This window comes from Dreissena polymorpha, chromosome 5 (genome assembly GCF_020536995.1).
Source record: "Dreissena polymorpha isolate Duluth1 chromosome 5, UMN_Dpol_1.0, whole genome shotgun sequence".
NCBI classification, from domain to species: domain Eukaryota; kingdom Metazoa; phylum Mollusca; class Bivalvia; order Myida; family Dreissenidae; genus Dreissena; species Dreissena polymorpha.
This window is the reverse complement of record NC_068359.1, coordinates 112,104,618-112,121,652: the sequence shown is the minus strand read 5'-3', so window position 1 is coordinate 112,121,652 and position 17,035 is coordinate 112,104,618. Positions and strand designations below refer to the sequence as shown.

Here is a 17,035-nt window from a genome sequence, read left to right as displayed (position 1 = left end):
GGTTACTTTTCAGTAGTTCCTATGCCGACAACCAGTAACCAGTCGTCACTCAGACGAAGCGAGTACGGTAACCAAAGGCGGTGTAAGTGTTGGCGGATACGTTGTACCCCCCCCCCCCCCTGCCGAAAAAAATAAATAATTAATACATGAAATAAAGACCACGGTTCGACACGCTGAAGTTTTTAAATGCTTTGTGATTTGATTGATTTTATGGATCAATTTAAAGTTAATTATTTAGTATTTGTAAGCATATTTTTCTGTTTAACGAAACTTTTGCTTTATGATCTTTTTTATTATATTTATATAACATTTCGGTATTTAAAAATACAATTACATGCGATTTTGTGCCGATTTCTCATGTTATATTTGTTTCAGAGTTCTGTTTTAACCCGTTCATTATATTTGTATAATCAGCCCACCAAACCCCAAATCCTGTACCCCCGCATCGCCTGTTGACAACGTTGCTTATACTATTTTAGATCTCGAATCGAAAAAAATCCCCGCATTGCATGTTCCACTTATGTCATATATATTTTCCCCCATAAACTAGGTATTCATGAATGTGTATTCAGCAACACCTTTTGTTAAGAACGTGTTCAATTTGCCGCTGGTAATTAACACAATTTTTATCTCCATTACTGTAGTGAACTGTTCTTGGTGTATTGTAACCTATTCAAACGCACTCATGAAACATAGTTCCGTCGATAAGTGTTTTCATCGTGTCACTCAATAAATTAAACTTAACAAATGTGTCACGCAACTCATTTATGAATAATTCTGTAAATCAGGTAGACATATACCACATATTTGGTAAACACCGAAACCTGTTCACACCGGGATATTGATACACAATGTCAGGTTGCTATAAACTAAAGGGCGAAGTTATTAGACTGTCTGAGCACTTAATTCAAAAGGATTAAAAATACTTTTTTTTCTAAATATGTTAGATAAATATCGCTTAACTTCAATCAAAACACCTCTTTCCATTTCAATACAACTAAGCATAAACATTAAAGGTTTTTAATTACGTCATTGAAAACACAATAATTATTGCCCTTAGATTACTCTTCAATTAAAGGATAAAAGCTAAAAATGAAAGTAAACACGTTAGCGTTTTTCTTCCTGGTTGTCTCCTTTGTTACTGCAATTGACGATAAATGTTTGGCCGACGGCGGTGAAAAATGTACAGCACCACCAAATACAGACCACAGTAAATCAAAATATAATAAAGGTAATTAAATCGTGTTGCGTGAAAGCGGCAGGGCTTATTAAAGACGACAAAGACACTCAAATAGTAAACTTACTTTTTACCATAGTCAACCTGACCTTACACTTTTTGCAGCAGTTTTATGACCTAAATTTATTGAGTTCTTGATGTTTTTATACATTATTTTTAAATCTTTAATATAGTAAAATATTTTTTGCTGTTGGAAACTTGGAATGACATTCAGCCATCCTCTTATATCTCAACCCACATACATGTATCAGTGATTTTTTATGCTTTATACTTCACAGCCTGTACCCTTTGGACAGGGAAAAATAGCGTGATACACCATGAACTTGGGAAAATGAGACATTATTAATATCATTGTAAATAGTGCTGCAACAATACGCCAAAAACCGTATTGCAATATATTGTTAGTTCAAAAACCTGTATTGCAATATATCGCAATATATTGCTTACTTGTACCAAAATTATAACTTGCCAATTACCTGATAATCCCATATATTCCAGTTTTAAAGCAAATTCTGGTATATATTTGCTATAAATGTGCTCAAGAATAACAAGAAACACAAACATTCGCAAATTTTCTTAAGTATCAAATACATTTTGGCATTCGTTACTATTTAAAGATGTGATGAAATAACGTCTAACTGGGGTGTTTTTTTCCACTAATCACGCGTAATTCACCTGACGTGATGTTCCCGTTTTTATACAACACAAAATACACCCATACTTTCCATGCCACGTTCTACATGTCTATATAATTTTCGCGCGCTTTTTATTGAGACAAAGGATAAAGCACTTTTTATTTGACGCTAGAATTTTTTATTGTCGCATTAGCATTAAAATTTGGAAGCGTAATTCCGAAGTTCGGAATACAAATTTAATAATGCTCAATTCAGAATCGAACAAAACATATACAGCTGTGCGCAATTAATTCAACGATAATCTGTTCAAAAGCATCGAACGAATGCTCCGATGTAACAACGCTACTCCGTATAATACACTTTCAGAATGCTATTTTTACGGAATTTTTTTTTACACTGCTTTGTTTTGTTTACCTTGTTATCATTATTTCGAATGGCTTTCTGGACGAAATGTGAATGAATTTTTGTAATATGTTCGTACCGGTATGATGAAAATCGTATCGCAATACAATATGCGAATTGCGTATTGCGATATATACCGATACACCGGTATATTGTTGCAGCACTAATTGTAAATAACAGTATTCAAATTGTTTGTATAAGCATGTTGCATGTTTAGTTATTCTTGAATGCTCTGAGGTTTTATGAGTAGCAACCCGGAGGGTCAATATAGCTGGGAGTTGGATTATTGCAACTAGTTGCATGTTTACCTGCATTTTTAAATTTATATTACTAAGTGTACTGACTTATAATTATATCACTGTAAAATTAACTCAATGAACCAATTGTTGAGTTCATTGGACAAGTTTGGCATCATTTTTGGGAAAATTTTGTCACATTTTTGGGGAAAATGTTACTTTTTTGCTATTGGGAAACTGCCTTTAACAGGTTGAAAATTGGACAAAAATCACCATGTATGTACATGTCAAATACTTTTTCAAACACAATTTGTGTTGTATGTTCTAGTGTTCTAAATACTTAACTTAATTTCATTAAGAGAAGTTGAGTACTTGGATAAGTTCAATAATATTAAGTAATTCCATATGTTTTTCATAATGTGTAATATTAATATGTTTAAGCATCAAACAAGAAATGGGATAGATACTTGAGAGAAATTGAGCAGGCAGTGTCCCACTACCAGGAGTGTACACAGGAAGGATGCAGTTGTCATGAAAGGTAGGATCTTCTTTTCAGTATAAATAAAAAATTAAGTATTGGCCTTGAATTGAAATATACATTTACTTATTATTATTTTCAAATAATAATTACAATAATGTTGCTGAATTATTATTATTATCATTTATTGCAATTATTAATAAACTCATTACTGTCCTCATATAAATTGTGCAAAACTGTTTCAATTACTATGATACTGAAATTGAATGTCTAGGTTTTCTTACTTGAATAATTATCTTCATTTTTAATGTTAAAAAACCCCTGTTAAATTAAAAAAGATATGTTAAATACCAAATACATTTATACCATACATTTTCACAAATAATTTGTGTATAATTATGATGCATTTATGTAACTATTTCATTCTCAGTGTGATCAACAATGACCTTTCTGTGTGGGTCAAGGACGGTATCTCCAGAGAAAAACTTGAGGCGGCGAAGCCCAGAGGAACGCACTACCAGATTATCAATCACAAACTGTACCGAGAGAAAGACTGCATGTTCCCAGCAAGGTATTGATAGTGACATGGAGTATGCTATGCCTGGGATGTTAGTGATTAACCTGAATAATAATCTTAATAAGAGTATTCAAGGATTATGCTTAGAGCTCTTGGTCACAGTCAGGGGATTATAATAAGAATAATTCGCAGGATTCTGCTCAAGTCAGGTGAGATAAGGGTTCTGCTAAAAATACAAATACACAAATACCTTTGTGATTATGCTTAGATGTAGCGTCAGGCAATGATAATTAAGGTAGATAGAGATTTTGTTAAGAAGAAGTGGTAATAATATTTTTAAACTTAGATTATATGCTGTTTCAACTTTAATTTTGCAGCAAATAGAAGGTTGTATTAAAAAAAACTGCCACTTTGTATTTTGTATTCATTAGTTAAAGTTACTGTGTAATTGGTCAAGTTGAACAATTTTCCAGTTCATTCTATATTGGTATGGTTTACTGTGTTGTAGATGCAGTGGAGTGGAGCATTTCATATTAGAGATCATCAAGAAGCTGCCAGACATGGAATTCATACTGAACACCAGGGACTGGCCCCAGTCACCCAAGTTTCACGACCCACTGCCAGTGTTCTCCTTTAGCAAAGTGGTGAGTTTTATTTTATGCCAAGTAGTGATTTTAGGAAAGTATTATTGAGATCGTTGTAATTATTATATATCACTGATTGTGCTGGTATTCATCATGATGACAATAACTTTATACATGACAAAATCATTTTAATGAGAATCACTTTATACATGGTCATATCATCATGTTTATAACGACTTTATACATTTACATGGCCAAATAATTGTGTGTAGAATCTGAAAGACTTCATTCATATTCATGTCCTAATCATTATGTTAAACAATATTTTTTTTAAGAAACATGACCAAATCAATGAGTTGAAAAAGAATCATTTTGTTAAGAAAGACTTAGTTCGTGTACATGCCTTAATTATTGTGATGAGAAAAAATAAAAATAATATACCCCAGACAACAAATTTGTTACAGGACTCCCAGAGTTGGGACATTATGTACCCAGCCTGGACATTCTGGGAGGGGGGTCCGGCAGTGTGGCCTATCTACCCCACAGGCCTGGGAAGGTGGGATGAGCAGAGAGAAATCATACCAAAGTTAGTATAGGGAGAGGCTTTTGGGGTTTTACATTTTGCTGACCAGTTCTTATTATTTAATTATTTTCCCATTACATACAAACGTTGTGTAATTGCTAACGTACATAAAAACTTCAATTTCCGTTCATTTTAATGAAGATACCAAATAATTATTCATTGTTATGATGTAAATATGAACAAATTAGCAAAATATTGATATAAGACATTCATATTTTGTTGTAACAGTAACAGTATTACTTGAAGGAAATTTATAGAATTGTCTCCATACACAATACCTGTAATATGAGAATATGCATACATGCTCAAAACTTAGCGAAATGCCTTCAAGGGCAATCAATTATGTGCTCTTGATGAACATTGTGTAATGAAATATAAATTGGTATATTCATAGAGCTGCTGAAAAGTGGCCCTGGGAAAAGAAACACAACAAGGGGTTCTTCCGAGGCTCCCGTACGAGTTCGGAACGTGACCCACTGGTCCGTCTGTCACGGTCAGAACCTTCTTTAGTGGATGCAGAGTACACGAAAAACCAAGCCTGGAAGTCATTAGAAGTATTCATTAAAGACTTACATTTTACCATAATAAGTTTGTGAGTTTTAAATTGGGGCTTAAATATTGGCCTACACCCCACGTTTTTGAGAAATTTATTTTTGCCTGAAGTCTTTAACTTGTCTTTCCTGATGTTATAAGTACTTTCATAATAAGGGCAACAACTTAATTGTCAGTAATTGGAGGTTAAACGTGAATAAAAAAAAATCGCCATATATCCATTAGGCACCTGGTCGATTTTCGCAGCGAAACGCTGTAGCATATTGAAACGTTTTTATCTTCTCAGAACCAGGGCTTTTTTAAAAGGTAACACCTACAATGTTGTTAAACATGCACGTTTTTCACAATTTTCAATACTGCAACGGATTTTCACGATTTTTAAAATACATTTTACAGTTCACAATGAAAATCGGGCCTAAAATACGTTTTTACCCGTCACAGTTGTTTATTGTCAAACAATTATCTGCTTAAATACTTCATAATTTGTTTAAGAAAGGGATGCCCCATGGCGGTTTCTACCGTATTTTTACGCTTTTATACAACTGAAAAATGAAGTGCATGAGAATACTAAGAACTGTAACGTATTTTTACAAACTTTGTCAATAGCAAATAAACCTCTGTAACGTACAAAAACGTATTTTTGAAAAAATCAATACAGATCCATAGACAATATTACACATGATCCGTTGTATGATTTGATCATTTTTGCCAAAACGTTGTTATATAAACATTCCATGCATATCTTTTTTATACGCCCGTCTATGACGGGACGTATTATGGTATACCCCGCGTCTGTCCGTCCGTCTGTTAATGTCGTACGCTACGTCAAATATCCTTTGACAGATTTTCTTCAAATTTCAACACAATCTTAATATTGATAAACCCTGATCCCCTTTCGTTTTTGACGGAATTCTGAATTGTCGTTCCAGAGTTATGGGACTTTGTTCGTCAAAATTTCGTGATTTCATTGAATGTCCTACTGTAGCTCAAATATCCTTCGATGGATTTTTTTCAAATTTCAACACAATCTTAATATTGATAAACCCTGATCCCCTTTCGTTTTTGACGGAATTCTGAATTGTCGTTCCAGAGTTATGGGACTTTGTTCGTCAAAATTTCGTGATTTCATTGAATGTCCTACCGTAGCTCAAATATCCTTCGATGGATTTTTTTCAAATTTCAACACAATCTTAATATTGATAAACCCTGATCCCCTTTCGTTTTTGACGGAATTCTGAATTGTTGTTCCAGAGTTATGGGACTTTGTTGAATGTCAAGGAGACGGCGCTCCATGCTCATGTACTTATAAAATAAACCATGTATTCAAATACAAATAAACTGAAGTAAAAAAATGATTCAAAGGGTTATTTATTACCTTTGTTGGTCAAAATTTCGTGATTTCATTGAATGTCCTACTGTAGCTCAAATATCCTTCGATGGATTTTTTTCAAATTTCAACACAATCTTAATATTGATAAACCCTGATCCCCTTTCGTTTTTGACGGAATTCTGAATTGTCGTTCCAGAGTTATGGGACTTTGTTCGTCAAAATTTCGTGATTTCATTGAATGTCCTACTGTAGCTCAAATATCCTTCGATGGATTTTTTTCAAATTTCAACACAATCTTAATATTGATAAACCCTGATCCCCTTTCGTTTTTGACGGAATTCTGAATTGTCGTTCCAGAGTTATGGGACTTTGTTCGTCAAAATTTCGTGATTTCATTGAATGTCCTACCGTAGCTCAAATATCCTTCGATGGATTTTTTTCAAATTTCAACACAATCTTAATATTGATAAACCCTGATCCCCTTTCGTTTTTGACGGAATTCTGAATTGTTGTTCCAGAGTTATGGGACTTTGTTGAATGTCAAGGAGACGGCGCTCCATGCTCATGTACTTATAAAATAAACCATGTATTCAAATACAAATAAACTGAAGTAAAAAATGATTCAAAGGGTTATTTATTACCTTACTACTTCATTGGCGAACGACGGGCGTATCATGCGCTCATGGCGCAGCTCTTTATTAAGTTTATACAACAAACATGACAGAAAATCATTGTTTTCAAAATACCACTCATTTGCTTTTTAAGATGAATTTTGAGCATTTAAATATTTATTGATTTTAACTCTCAATTATTAACCATAAATGGTCGAAACTTTATTTGACAAGTTTATAGTCAACAGACTGTATATTGAACATTCGAACTCTGCAGTCTTTTTTAATTTTTGTCTTTGATTAAGTTTCAGTTCATTTACAAACATTGATAATTGTATTTTTTAAGAAAAAAAGTTTCAGGGTTCCTACGCTTAATAGGAGTCAGGTTTTGAAACAACTAAATTTGTATGCGTTCTTCAACGTTGTAGTCGTTCACTGTAAAAATAGACCCGGTTTTGAGGAGAGAAAAAACGTGTACGTTCTTATATGTTACAGGTGTGCAAAGGATATAGAATTGTTGATAAATCAAGCTGAACATTCTAGATTTTATTCGAAATCCCTCACAATAAGAACACATGCCAAAGAAATTGTTTTTATACGCCCGTCTATGACGGGACGTATTATGGTATACCCCGCGTCCGTCCGTCCGTCTGTTAATGTCGTACGCTACGTCAAATATCCTTTGACAGATTTTCTTCAAATTTTAACACAATCTTAATATTGATAAACCCTGATCCCCTTTCGTTTTTGACGGAATTCTGAATTGTCGTTCCAGAGTTATGGGACTTTGTTCGTCAAAATTTCGTGATTTCATTGAATGTCCTACTGTAGCTCAAATATCCTTCGATGGATTTTTTTCAAATTTCAACACAATCTTAATATTGATAAACCCTGATCCCCTTTCGTTTTTGACGGAATTCTGAATTGTCGTTCCAGAGTTATGGGACTTTGTTCGTCAAAATTTCGTGATTTCATTGAATGTCCTACTGTAGCTCAAATATCCTTCGATGGATTTTTTTTTTTTTTTTTTTAGTATCCCTGAAAAATTGAACAAGGTGAGCTTTTTTCTATTCCGATTGTACACTACCACTTACCCATCTACATTTCTCTTTTATTATTGGTCAAAATATCTATAACAGGTTTACTTCAACTCCATATCCTCTAAAGAAATGCATACATATACTCAAAAAAAGATATGGTATGAATGTCAAGGAGACGGCGCTCCATGCTCATGTACTTATAAAATAAACCATGTATTCAAATACAAATAAACTGAAGTAAAAAAATGATTCAAAGGGTTATTTATTACCTTACTACTTCATTGGCGAACGACGGGCGTATCATGCGCTCATGGCGCAGCTGTTTATTACTTTTTAGTCGCAAATGTTCAGCTAATGGTAATGTAAAGCATGCATTTTCACCTGCCAAATATTAGAGAGATCACTTTTTGGACCATAAGGCCAAATGATAACTGACTGATGTGTGTTATTTGTATTATACAGGATACGTTGGGAAAGGAACCAGCCGAGGAGATAAGACTAGAACAACATTGTGATTACAAGTAGGGCAGTCTTCAAACTAGACTATATCTTAGTAAAATGAGAATCATTCTGGGAAAACTTGACTTAATGCATGTGTGTAAAGAGTCCTCCAAGATTAGCAGTGTGTACAGGCTAATAAAGTACAACACTCTCCGCTTTTATGGAATTGTTTGTTTCATGGAGGTCTCTTTTTAGAAAAAACCTAGATTAGTGTTGTCCACATGCATTAAGCCCAGTTTTTCCAGAACGAGGCTCAATATCATTTTTAGTTGTTCTCTCATTAAAAAGTATTGGAGTCATATTGATATAAGACTTTATCTTATTGATATTTTTCTGTATTTAACTACCTTGCATCAATAATGGCACAAAGGTAGATTTTGTTGCACTTGTTTGATGATAATTTGTTATATGGTATTTAAGTGTTTGTTCTGTGTCACACTGATGGGCAATTTGTTCCTTGTCATTAATGAAGTACAACATGCTATAATAAAGGTTTCTCTACTGCTGGTGCAGCTGAAGATTCACTTTGTTTATATAAGCCTTGTTCTGAGAAAACTGGGCTTAATGCATGTGCGTAAAGTGTTGTCCCAGATTAGCCTGTGCAGTCCACACAGGCTAATCAGGGATGACACTTTCCGCTTTTATGGTATTTTTAGTTTCAAGGAAGTTCCTGCTTACCGCAAATCAAGTTTAGGTCGAAAGTGTCGTCCCTGATTAGCCTGTGTGGACTGCAATGCTAATTTAGCGCCTTTGAACGTGCACTTTTGCATGAAAAGGGCGCTATATAAATCCGGTATAATAATAATAATCTGGGACGACACTGTAGGCACATGCATTAAGCCCAGTTTTCTCAGAACACAACTCATATGTGTAAATTTTCACTTCAGGTATCTGTTCAATTTCCGTGGTGTGGCAGCCAGTTTTCGCTTAAAGCATTTGTTCCTGTGCGACTCGGTGGTGTTCCATGTTGGAGAAGAGTGGCTGGAGTTTTTCTATCCGGCCATGAAACCCTGGGTCCATTATATACCTGTCAAACAGGATCTTAGTGATGTAAAGTAAGTTATTGGGAATTATGTTGTCGATATCATTTCAACCATTTTCTTGTCTTTTCTATGACTTGCAATTGCTTGATTGTGTTAAATTAACTTTATTGATGCATAACACACCCATAAATAATTTTGTGAACAGTTGAAAACAAGACACTTATCAAAAATAGTAATAATTAAGGAAGTTTTATAATGGTAGATGTTTCACATCCGCATCCAGGAATGATCAATGGATTGATGAATACATTTTTTTAATGACTCAACTTTTATTACAAGATTTAAAACATATTTTAACCATTTCCTTGTCCACAAAGTTGCAGCTTTAAGTCAGTTTATTGTTTCCTGTTATTTCAGAGAACTTTTGGAATTTGCTAAAGAAAACGATGACGTTGTTCATGAAATAGCTAAAAGGTAAATTTTCTTAACTCCATTGCAAAACTTGAATGAATTTAGTTTTTCTTTATTACACATCTGGGCCCGTATTCACCAACCAATTCTTAGACTGCATAAAGAATATTCTTTAAATTGGATATTCAAGAGCTGCTTTATTTCAGAGTCAAATTAACTTGGAATTAATCACAGGTGCTATATCTACATCATTCTTCATGAAGAATGCTTTGTTTATGGCAAAATCAACAGTGGTAGACTGTAAAGACTCAAACACTGTGCATACTTTTCTTGTTCTAAGTCTATTCTTTATTCTTATGTCGAAGAACCAGTTGGCGAATACAGGCCCTATTTTCAGATCATTGAAAATCTTATAATCCGTATAGCTTCACAACAATCTTTACAATCATGCACTAGATTTTTATTTAAGCGAAATCTAAACACAAGATTTTTCTTAAAGCAAAATCTAAACACTTATAAAACAACTTAAAATTATTGTAACATTTTCAATTAAGTCATTACCAGTGATAAAAATTTTCCACTTTTCAGCACCATTAACTGGCATGTTTCCTGATTTTGGGAGGATGCACATGTTTATGCGATGGCTTATCATTTAAATATCACTCATAATCTTTAGATGATGTAGACTAACATAGCACCTCTTAACAGATTAACCTCGTACCACTTCTAGTTCATTTATGTCTTCCTCATGTTCTTAGAGGTACATGTATATGGTATATGTATATGGCACCATTTATCACATCTTTGCTGAATTTTAGCTCACCTGATTGCTGAGGTGAGCTTTTGTGATCGGTTTTGTCCATCGTCTGTCCATCTGTCCACATTTGTTCGTAAACACTCTAGAGGCCACATTTCTTGTCCGATCTTCATGAAACTTGGTCAGAAGCTTTGTCCCAATTATACCTCGGTCGAGTTCAAAACTTGGTCATGCCTGGCCAAAAACTAGGTAACTAGGTAAAAAAAAAGAGAAACCTTGTAAACACTGTATTAGTCACATTCATGCCTGATTTTCATGTTACTTTGTCAAAATGTTTGTCTAAATGATATGTTGGTTCCAAAGTGGTTCGGTCCGTTGAAAAACATGGCCGCCAGTGGGCGGGTCAGTTTTCCTTATTTGGCTATAGAGAAACCTTGTTAACACATTAGAGGCCACATTTTTTGTCCGGTCTTCATGAAACTTGGACAGAAGATTTGTATCAATGATACCTCAAAACTGGGTCATGCTGGGTCAAACACTAGGTCACTAGGTAAAAAAAACAAAAAAACTTATAAACACTGTAGAAGTCACATTTCATGCCAAATCTTCATGTAACTTTGTCAAAATGGTTGTCTTAATGATATGTTGTTTGAGTTCAAAAGTGGTTCCGGTCTGTTGAAAAACATGGCTGCCAGTGGGTGGGTCAGTTCCTCTTATTTTGCTATAGAGAAACCTTGTAAACACTCTAAAGGGCACATTTCTTGTCTGATCTTCATGAAACTTGGTCAGAACATTTGTCCCAATGATTCCTTGATCGAGTTTGAAACTGGGTCATGCTCGGTCAAAAACTAGCTAGGTCACTAGGTAAAAAACTAAATAAATAATAATTTGTAAACACTGTAGAAGTCACATTTCATGCCCCATCTTCATGTAACTTTGTCAAAATGTTTGTCTTAATGATATGTTGGTTGAGTTCAAAAGTGGTTCCAGTCCGTTGAAAAACATGGCCGCCAGTGGGTGAGGCAGTTTTCCTTCTTTGGCTATAGAGAAACCTTGTGAACACTCTAGAAGTCACAATGAAATTTGGTCAGAACATTTGTTTTCTAGATACGAGAGTTGAGTTCGAAAAATGGTTCTGGTCCGTTGAAAAACATGGCTGCCAGGGGGGTGGGGGGGGGCGCATTTTCCTTATATTTATATAACAAAAAAAGCTTATGAACACTCTAGAAGTCACATTTTTTGCCCAATCATCATGAAACTTGGTGAAAACATTGGTTTTATTTATATCTCAGATGAGTTTGAAATATGTCCCGATCGGTCTAAAAAATGGCCGCCAGGGGGGGGAGGCAGTTTTCCTTATATGACTATAGAGAAACCTTGTGAACTGAACACTCTAAAAGTCACATTTTTTGCCTAACCATTGTGAAATTTAGTCAAGACATTGGTTTTATGGATATCTCGGACAAGTTGGAAAATGGCTCAGATCGGTGAAAAAAACACTTTTTAGCTCACCTGATGCTCAGGTGAGGTGTAAGGATCTGTCTTTGTCCGTCGTCCATCGGTCCAGATTTGGTTAGTAAACACTATAGCTTTCTTTATCAAAGTTGCTGAGAAGCTACATGGCAACAAGATCTCAGTCAAGTTTGATAATGAGCAAAATCGCATAATAAATGCCAGCATTATTGCCCTTACATTGTCAACATTTTCATGATATTATACAAAATACTTGTAAACACTCTAGAGGTCACAATTTTGTTTTTATGAATCTTGGACATAATATTAATTTTTGTAAGCAAAGTTTGATGATTGGTCATGAGGGGTCAAAATATAGGTCACAAGGTCAAAACTTACAAAAACATCATAAACACTCCATATGACAGAGTTTTGGTTCAATAATGATGAAACTTGACCAGGATGTTTGTCTGGACAATATCTAGGTCAAGTTTGACGTTTGGTAATGTGGGGACAAATTCTAGGTCATTGGGTCTAATCTTACAAAAGCCTTGTAAACACACTAGAGGCCATAATTTTGGTCCAGTAATGATTATACTTGACCAGGAGGTTTTTTTTAATGATATCTAGACAAAGTTTGACATTGGGTCATGTGGGGTCAAAATCTTGGTCATAAAATCCAAATCTTACAAAAACCTTGTAAACACATGTAGAATAAGCATTACTAACAAACATTTGCATGCAAAAAAAACATGCTGGTGGACAGTACTCAATCAGAATTAATCATATGCTCACCACACTGCAAAAGTAAACAGAAGAGAACCAATCAAATATGCTCTAGAGTACTGAATTTTCAAATAAGCAATAGACAAGGCCTTGTAAAAAAGGTGAGCGAAATAGGGCCATCTTGGCCCTCTTGTTTAGATGTAGTAAGTATATTTAATTTGGACATATTTCATGATTCAGTTATTTTTGTCGCTTATTTTCAAAGGACGATAATGGATAAATATTGGACATGTTTTAGAGTATGCAAATTTATATTGGTGATCTTTTTTTCTGATTTTTTTAGAGGACGCTATTTAATATACAACATCTTTTTTTTTTTTTAGAGGACGCAAATTTATATGGGACCACTTACGGATGGAGGACGTATCTTGTTACTGGAAGAAATTGCTTAAGAATTATGCCAAACTGCAGAAATTTAAGCCAACCAGAAACCAGGATTTCCTTGCATTGTAGCCATTGTCATTTATTTTCATAAGAAATCCAAAAATCTCAATGAGTGTATACATGGCGCTGTTTTTATGCCCCCAGATCGAAAGATCGGGGGTATATTGTTTTTGGCCTGTCTGTCTGTTCGTCCGTCTGTCTGTCTGTCATTAATTGTGTGTGTCCCAAAACTTTAACCTTGGTTTCGAGTGGTGAAAGGTCAAGGTCATCCTTCAAGGTCAAAGGTCTAAAAAACTAATCCAAGGGAAGTAATAAGATTTAAAAGGGTGATAATTTATAAATGCTAAATGATAATAATTATATTGAAATTTTATTTCAAAGCGGCGCAATAGGGGGCATTGTGTTTCTGACAAACACATCTCTTGTTCAACTTATTATATATGATATCGGTGTACTTATTTTAAAATAAAAGGGGCTGTATGCACTTGCCGGAATATGTATACTTATTCATATACATTTATTGTGATTTTTCTCACCTTAAATATTCAAGAAAGTGCCATGATGATAATTAGCATCACCTATATTGAATGTACTCTTTTATCTTCTAGGTTGTTAGTATTGTATGTGCATTTATATACTCTCTATTATATATTAATTAACTGCGTTTTTTTCACAGCGCATTGTTCAGTTTGAATGCGCATTTTGTATTTATATTTCATTCAGATTTAATTATCAAAAGTTAGCTTTTAAATAATGAGTTTGGTTTTCTAAATTTATAGGTGTTTCTCAGGATCATTTATATTGGGCGAATACAAGACAGATAGTTTGAAAGCACAATCATATTATATGCTTACACAATGATGGAGCCAATTTTTGCATAGCATACATTTATGACACAGAAAGAAAGAATATCTACCCATTAAAAAAATTGTATTATTTATATTGAAAGTGAATGATGTTAATGTCGATGAAAAAGATATTGTCTATGTTATTATGATTTGTATTGGGATGATATGGGTTTATGTTATATAATTCATTATATTTTACGTTTTATTTATGTGGGATTTAATTAGTAGTACTTTTACGTAGAAAATAATTTTGAACCTGTTTATAATCGTAAAATCAAAAGTTTTAAGTTGTATTTGAAATATTATTCATGTAACCTATTGAGGGTGAACATTTGCTTGCTTGCATTTTACAAGAGAATTACAAATTCGGATGCCTTTGGGTTTTCCAAAGACGTGTTGCTGTCATATTATATTATATTCTTTTGAAATGACTACATTTATTATATAAATCTCAATAAAGGAAATGTTAACATAAGAAGATTTGTTCCTTGTAAAAGATTACAATTAAAAATGTTTAAATAATATTGTATCCAGCCTCAAAGCATATTTGGGTTTTTTACTCTTTGTTCGTCCATTCGTCCGTGAGTCTTTCGGTAGCACGCTATTGTCCGCTGCTTTTCGCCGGTACCATTTCATGGAATTTATGAAACTTGCATCAAATGTTACGGGTATTGAGACGATGCGCACAAAGCACGAGTCAGTCAAGCCGGCTGAAGGTTAAGGTCATTAATTCAGGTCAAACATTTAAGCCTACTTTTTGTGTACTTCCAGTATTAAAATAATCGTTTGAATGATTTTCGCGAAACATTACTAAAATGTTCAGGTTATTCAGACGATATGCAAGAGGCATGAGTCTGTCACATCGGAACCATGTCACAAGTTGTTCTATTGTTGTGTCCGATCTATATCTCCTTTACCCATGAAAGGGTTTTCATGATTCTTGACTACATCGTTGAGGGTATTGAGGTGATACATGTATGCAGAAAGCAGTCGTCAGTCATGGCGACTCAAGGTCAAGGTTACATGTGATGGTCAAACGTTTTATGTTTGCTCCAGTTATCCAAAGCCTTAGAGAAGTTTCCTCAAACTTGGCTATAATTGTGCGTCAATTGAGACGATGTGTAGAAGGCATAAGTCAGCCCCGCTGGTTCAATGTCACATTTAATGGCCAAATGTTAAGCCTTCATTGTTTTCATACCTGCTTCATATCTTTATTAAATGAGTTTGTATGACAAGAAAATATCATAATATTGACGTCCAGAACTTGAGCCAATCGCGCTTTCTTAAAATCAAGGTCACCACTTCAAGGTCAAGAGAATCTTCACGGAGAATATAACTGTCTCTGGACTGCCTTGTTCAAGGAGGGATTCACAACCGTCCTTACTGTAAGCTACCTTACAAATAATACTCTCATCGACTCGTATGACTCTACATTTTTGTAATGGACGTACGGCCAATTAGAGTTTGAGCAGGCACATATACAAACAAACATATTCAGTGTTGTTGTGGTCTTGTGCTGTGGGGGAAACCGGTTTAAAAGGAGTAAACCATTTGCGGTCATGACACAATAATAATGGAACTGAAACAATCATATACATATAACATCTTAATTAAAGGAAGTAGTTAATCTTTACACATATATCTATCAGTGCCTTAAGACATGCATTTATAACAAAACAAGTCGTAATTCTGCATCAGTAAATCTTACAGCGTTTCAAATAGTTCCGCTTGAATCATTGATATTTAACAATAAACATGCAGGAAAAACAACCTATTTGCACAAGACATCATCTTATAATGCACACATTAATTATTAATAATTCTACATTTATTTTTAATTATAAAATGCAACAATAATAAACTTTGATGTAAATGCGCATGACCTTAACAATTCGCTGAGCTCCATCCATCTAGAATATGCATTAATAATTATTATGTGCAAAATGGCTTATTATTTGAACACTCATTATATTAGTGAGTTAACAAATGGTAAATTCAAGTATTAAAACTCTATATGTTTTAAAACATCATATGCAAACGCATTATGTAAGAGGCGAAGCAATTGCAATAATAATGCAGTGCTATAATTTTCGCCGCGGAATAAGTTTAGACCATGTTTCGGACATGTAAATTCGACTAATATTTGCTTAAATTGGTCAGTGTTGTTAAGGAAGGTTTCTGTATTTAATAAATACAGTATCTGTCTGTCATGGTGTTCACAAAGGTCCTTAATCATGTTTTAAAGAGGATTGTCACAAAGGTATGTCGTGGTGTTTTGATGAGGAAAATCAGATACCTTTTCATAATGGTGACGACAGCACATCCGTTCAATATTAGAAGGATTTATAAAAGAAAATTAAATAATTGTAGACCCTTCAAAACAGTGACTTTAAAATTAACGTGTTTTATGTGTACTTTATTAAGATTCATCATGCTTTTTCGTTATTATTGTTATTATTATTAAAATGATCACTAATCATTTTTAAATATTGTTTGTCAATTTCTTTTCAAAATTTTCAATTTTATAAAGAACCAGTTCCACTAACCAATTAAAAACAGTCATGTCATAGTTCAAATTTTAGACATATTTTCTTTGTGAAGGTACTATCATATCGTTTTATAAAATGGTACACGAAGAACAACTAAACGTTATATCATAATTTTATGTAAAGGTAATATCATACAGACATTTAAAACGTTGCCAGTAA

At 34.0% G+C, this 17,035-nt stretch overlaps 1 protein-coding gene and 1 long non-coding RNA gene across 2 annotated transcripts; one reads left to right on the top strand and one right to left on the bottom strand.

Annotated features, from left to right (window-relative positions):
* Positions 1 to 899: 899 nt before the first annotated feature.
* On the top strand, positions 900 to 14,729 carry LOC127880915 (protein O-glucosyltransferase 1-like). The gene is made up of 10 exons (XM_052428416.1): positions 900 to 1,231; positions 2,952 to 3,048; positions 3,419 to 3,559; positions 4,014 to 4,149; positions 4,554 to 4,675; positions 5,067 to 5,226; positions 8,668 to 8,726; positions 9,594 to 9,761; positions 10,107 to 10,163; positions 13,419 to 14,729. Exons 1-10 carry the CDS (start codon positions 1,093 to 1,095, stop codon positions 13,546 to 13,548), a joined length of 1,209 nt encoding a protein of 402 aa, XP_052284376.1. The 5' UTR covers positions 900 to 1,092; the 3' UTR covers positions 13,549 to 14,729.
* Positions 6,457 to 7,266, bottom strand: LOC127880947 (uncharacterized). The gene is made up of 2 exons (XR_008049822.1): positions 7,196 to 7,266; positions 6,457 to 6,599 (listed from the first exon to the last, which is right to left on the bottom strand). It is a non-coding gene; the product is annotated as an uncharacterized LOC127880947 (long non-coding RNA).
* Positions 14,730 to 17,035: the final 2,306 nt, after the last annotated feature.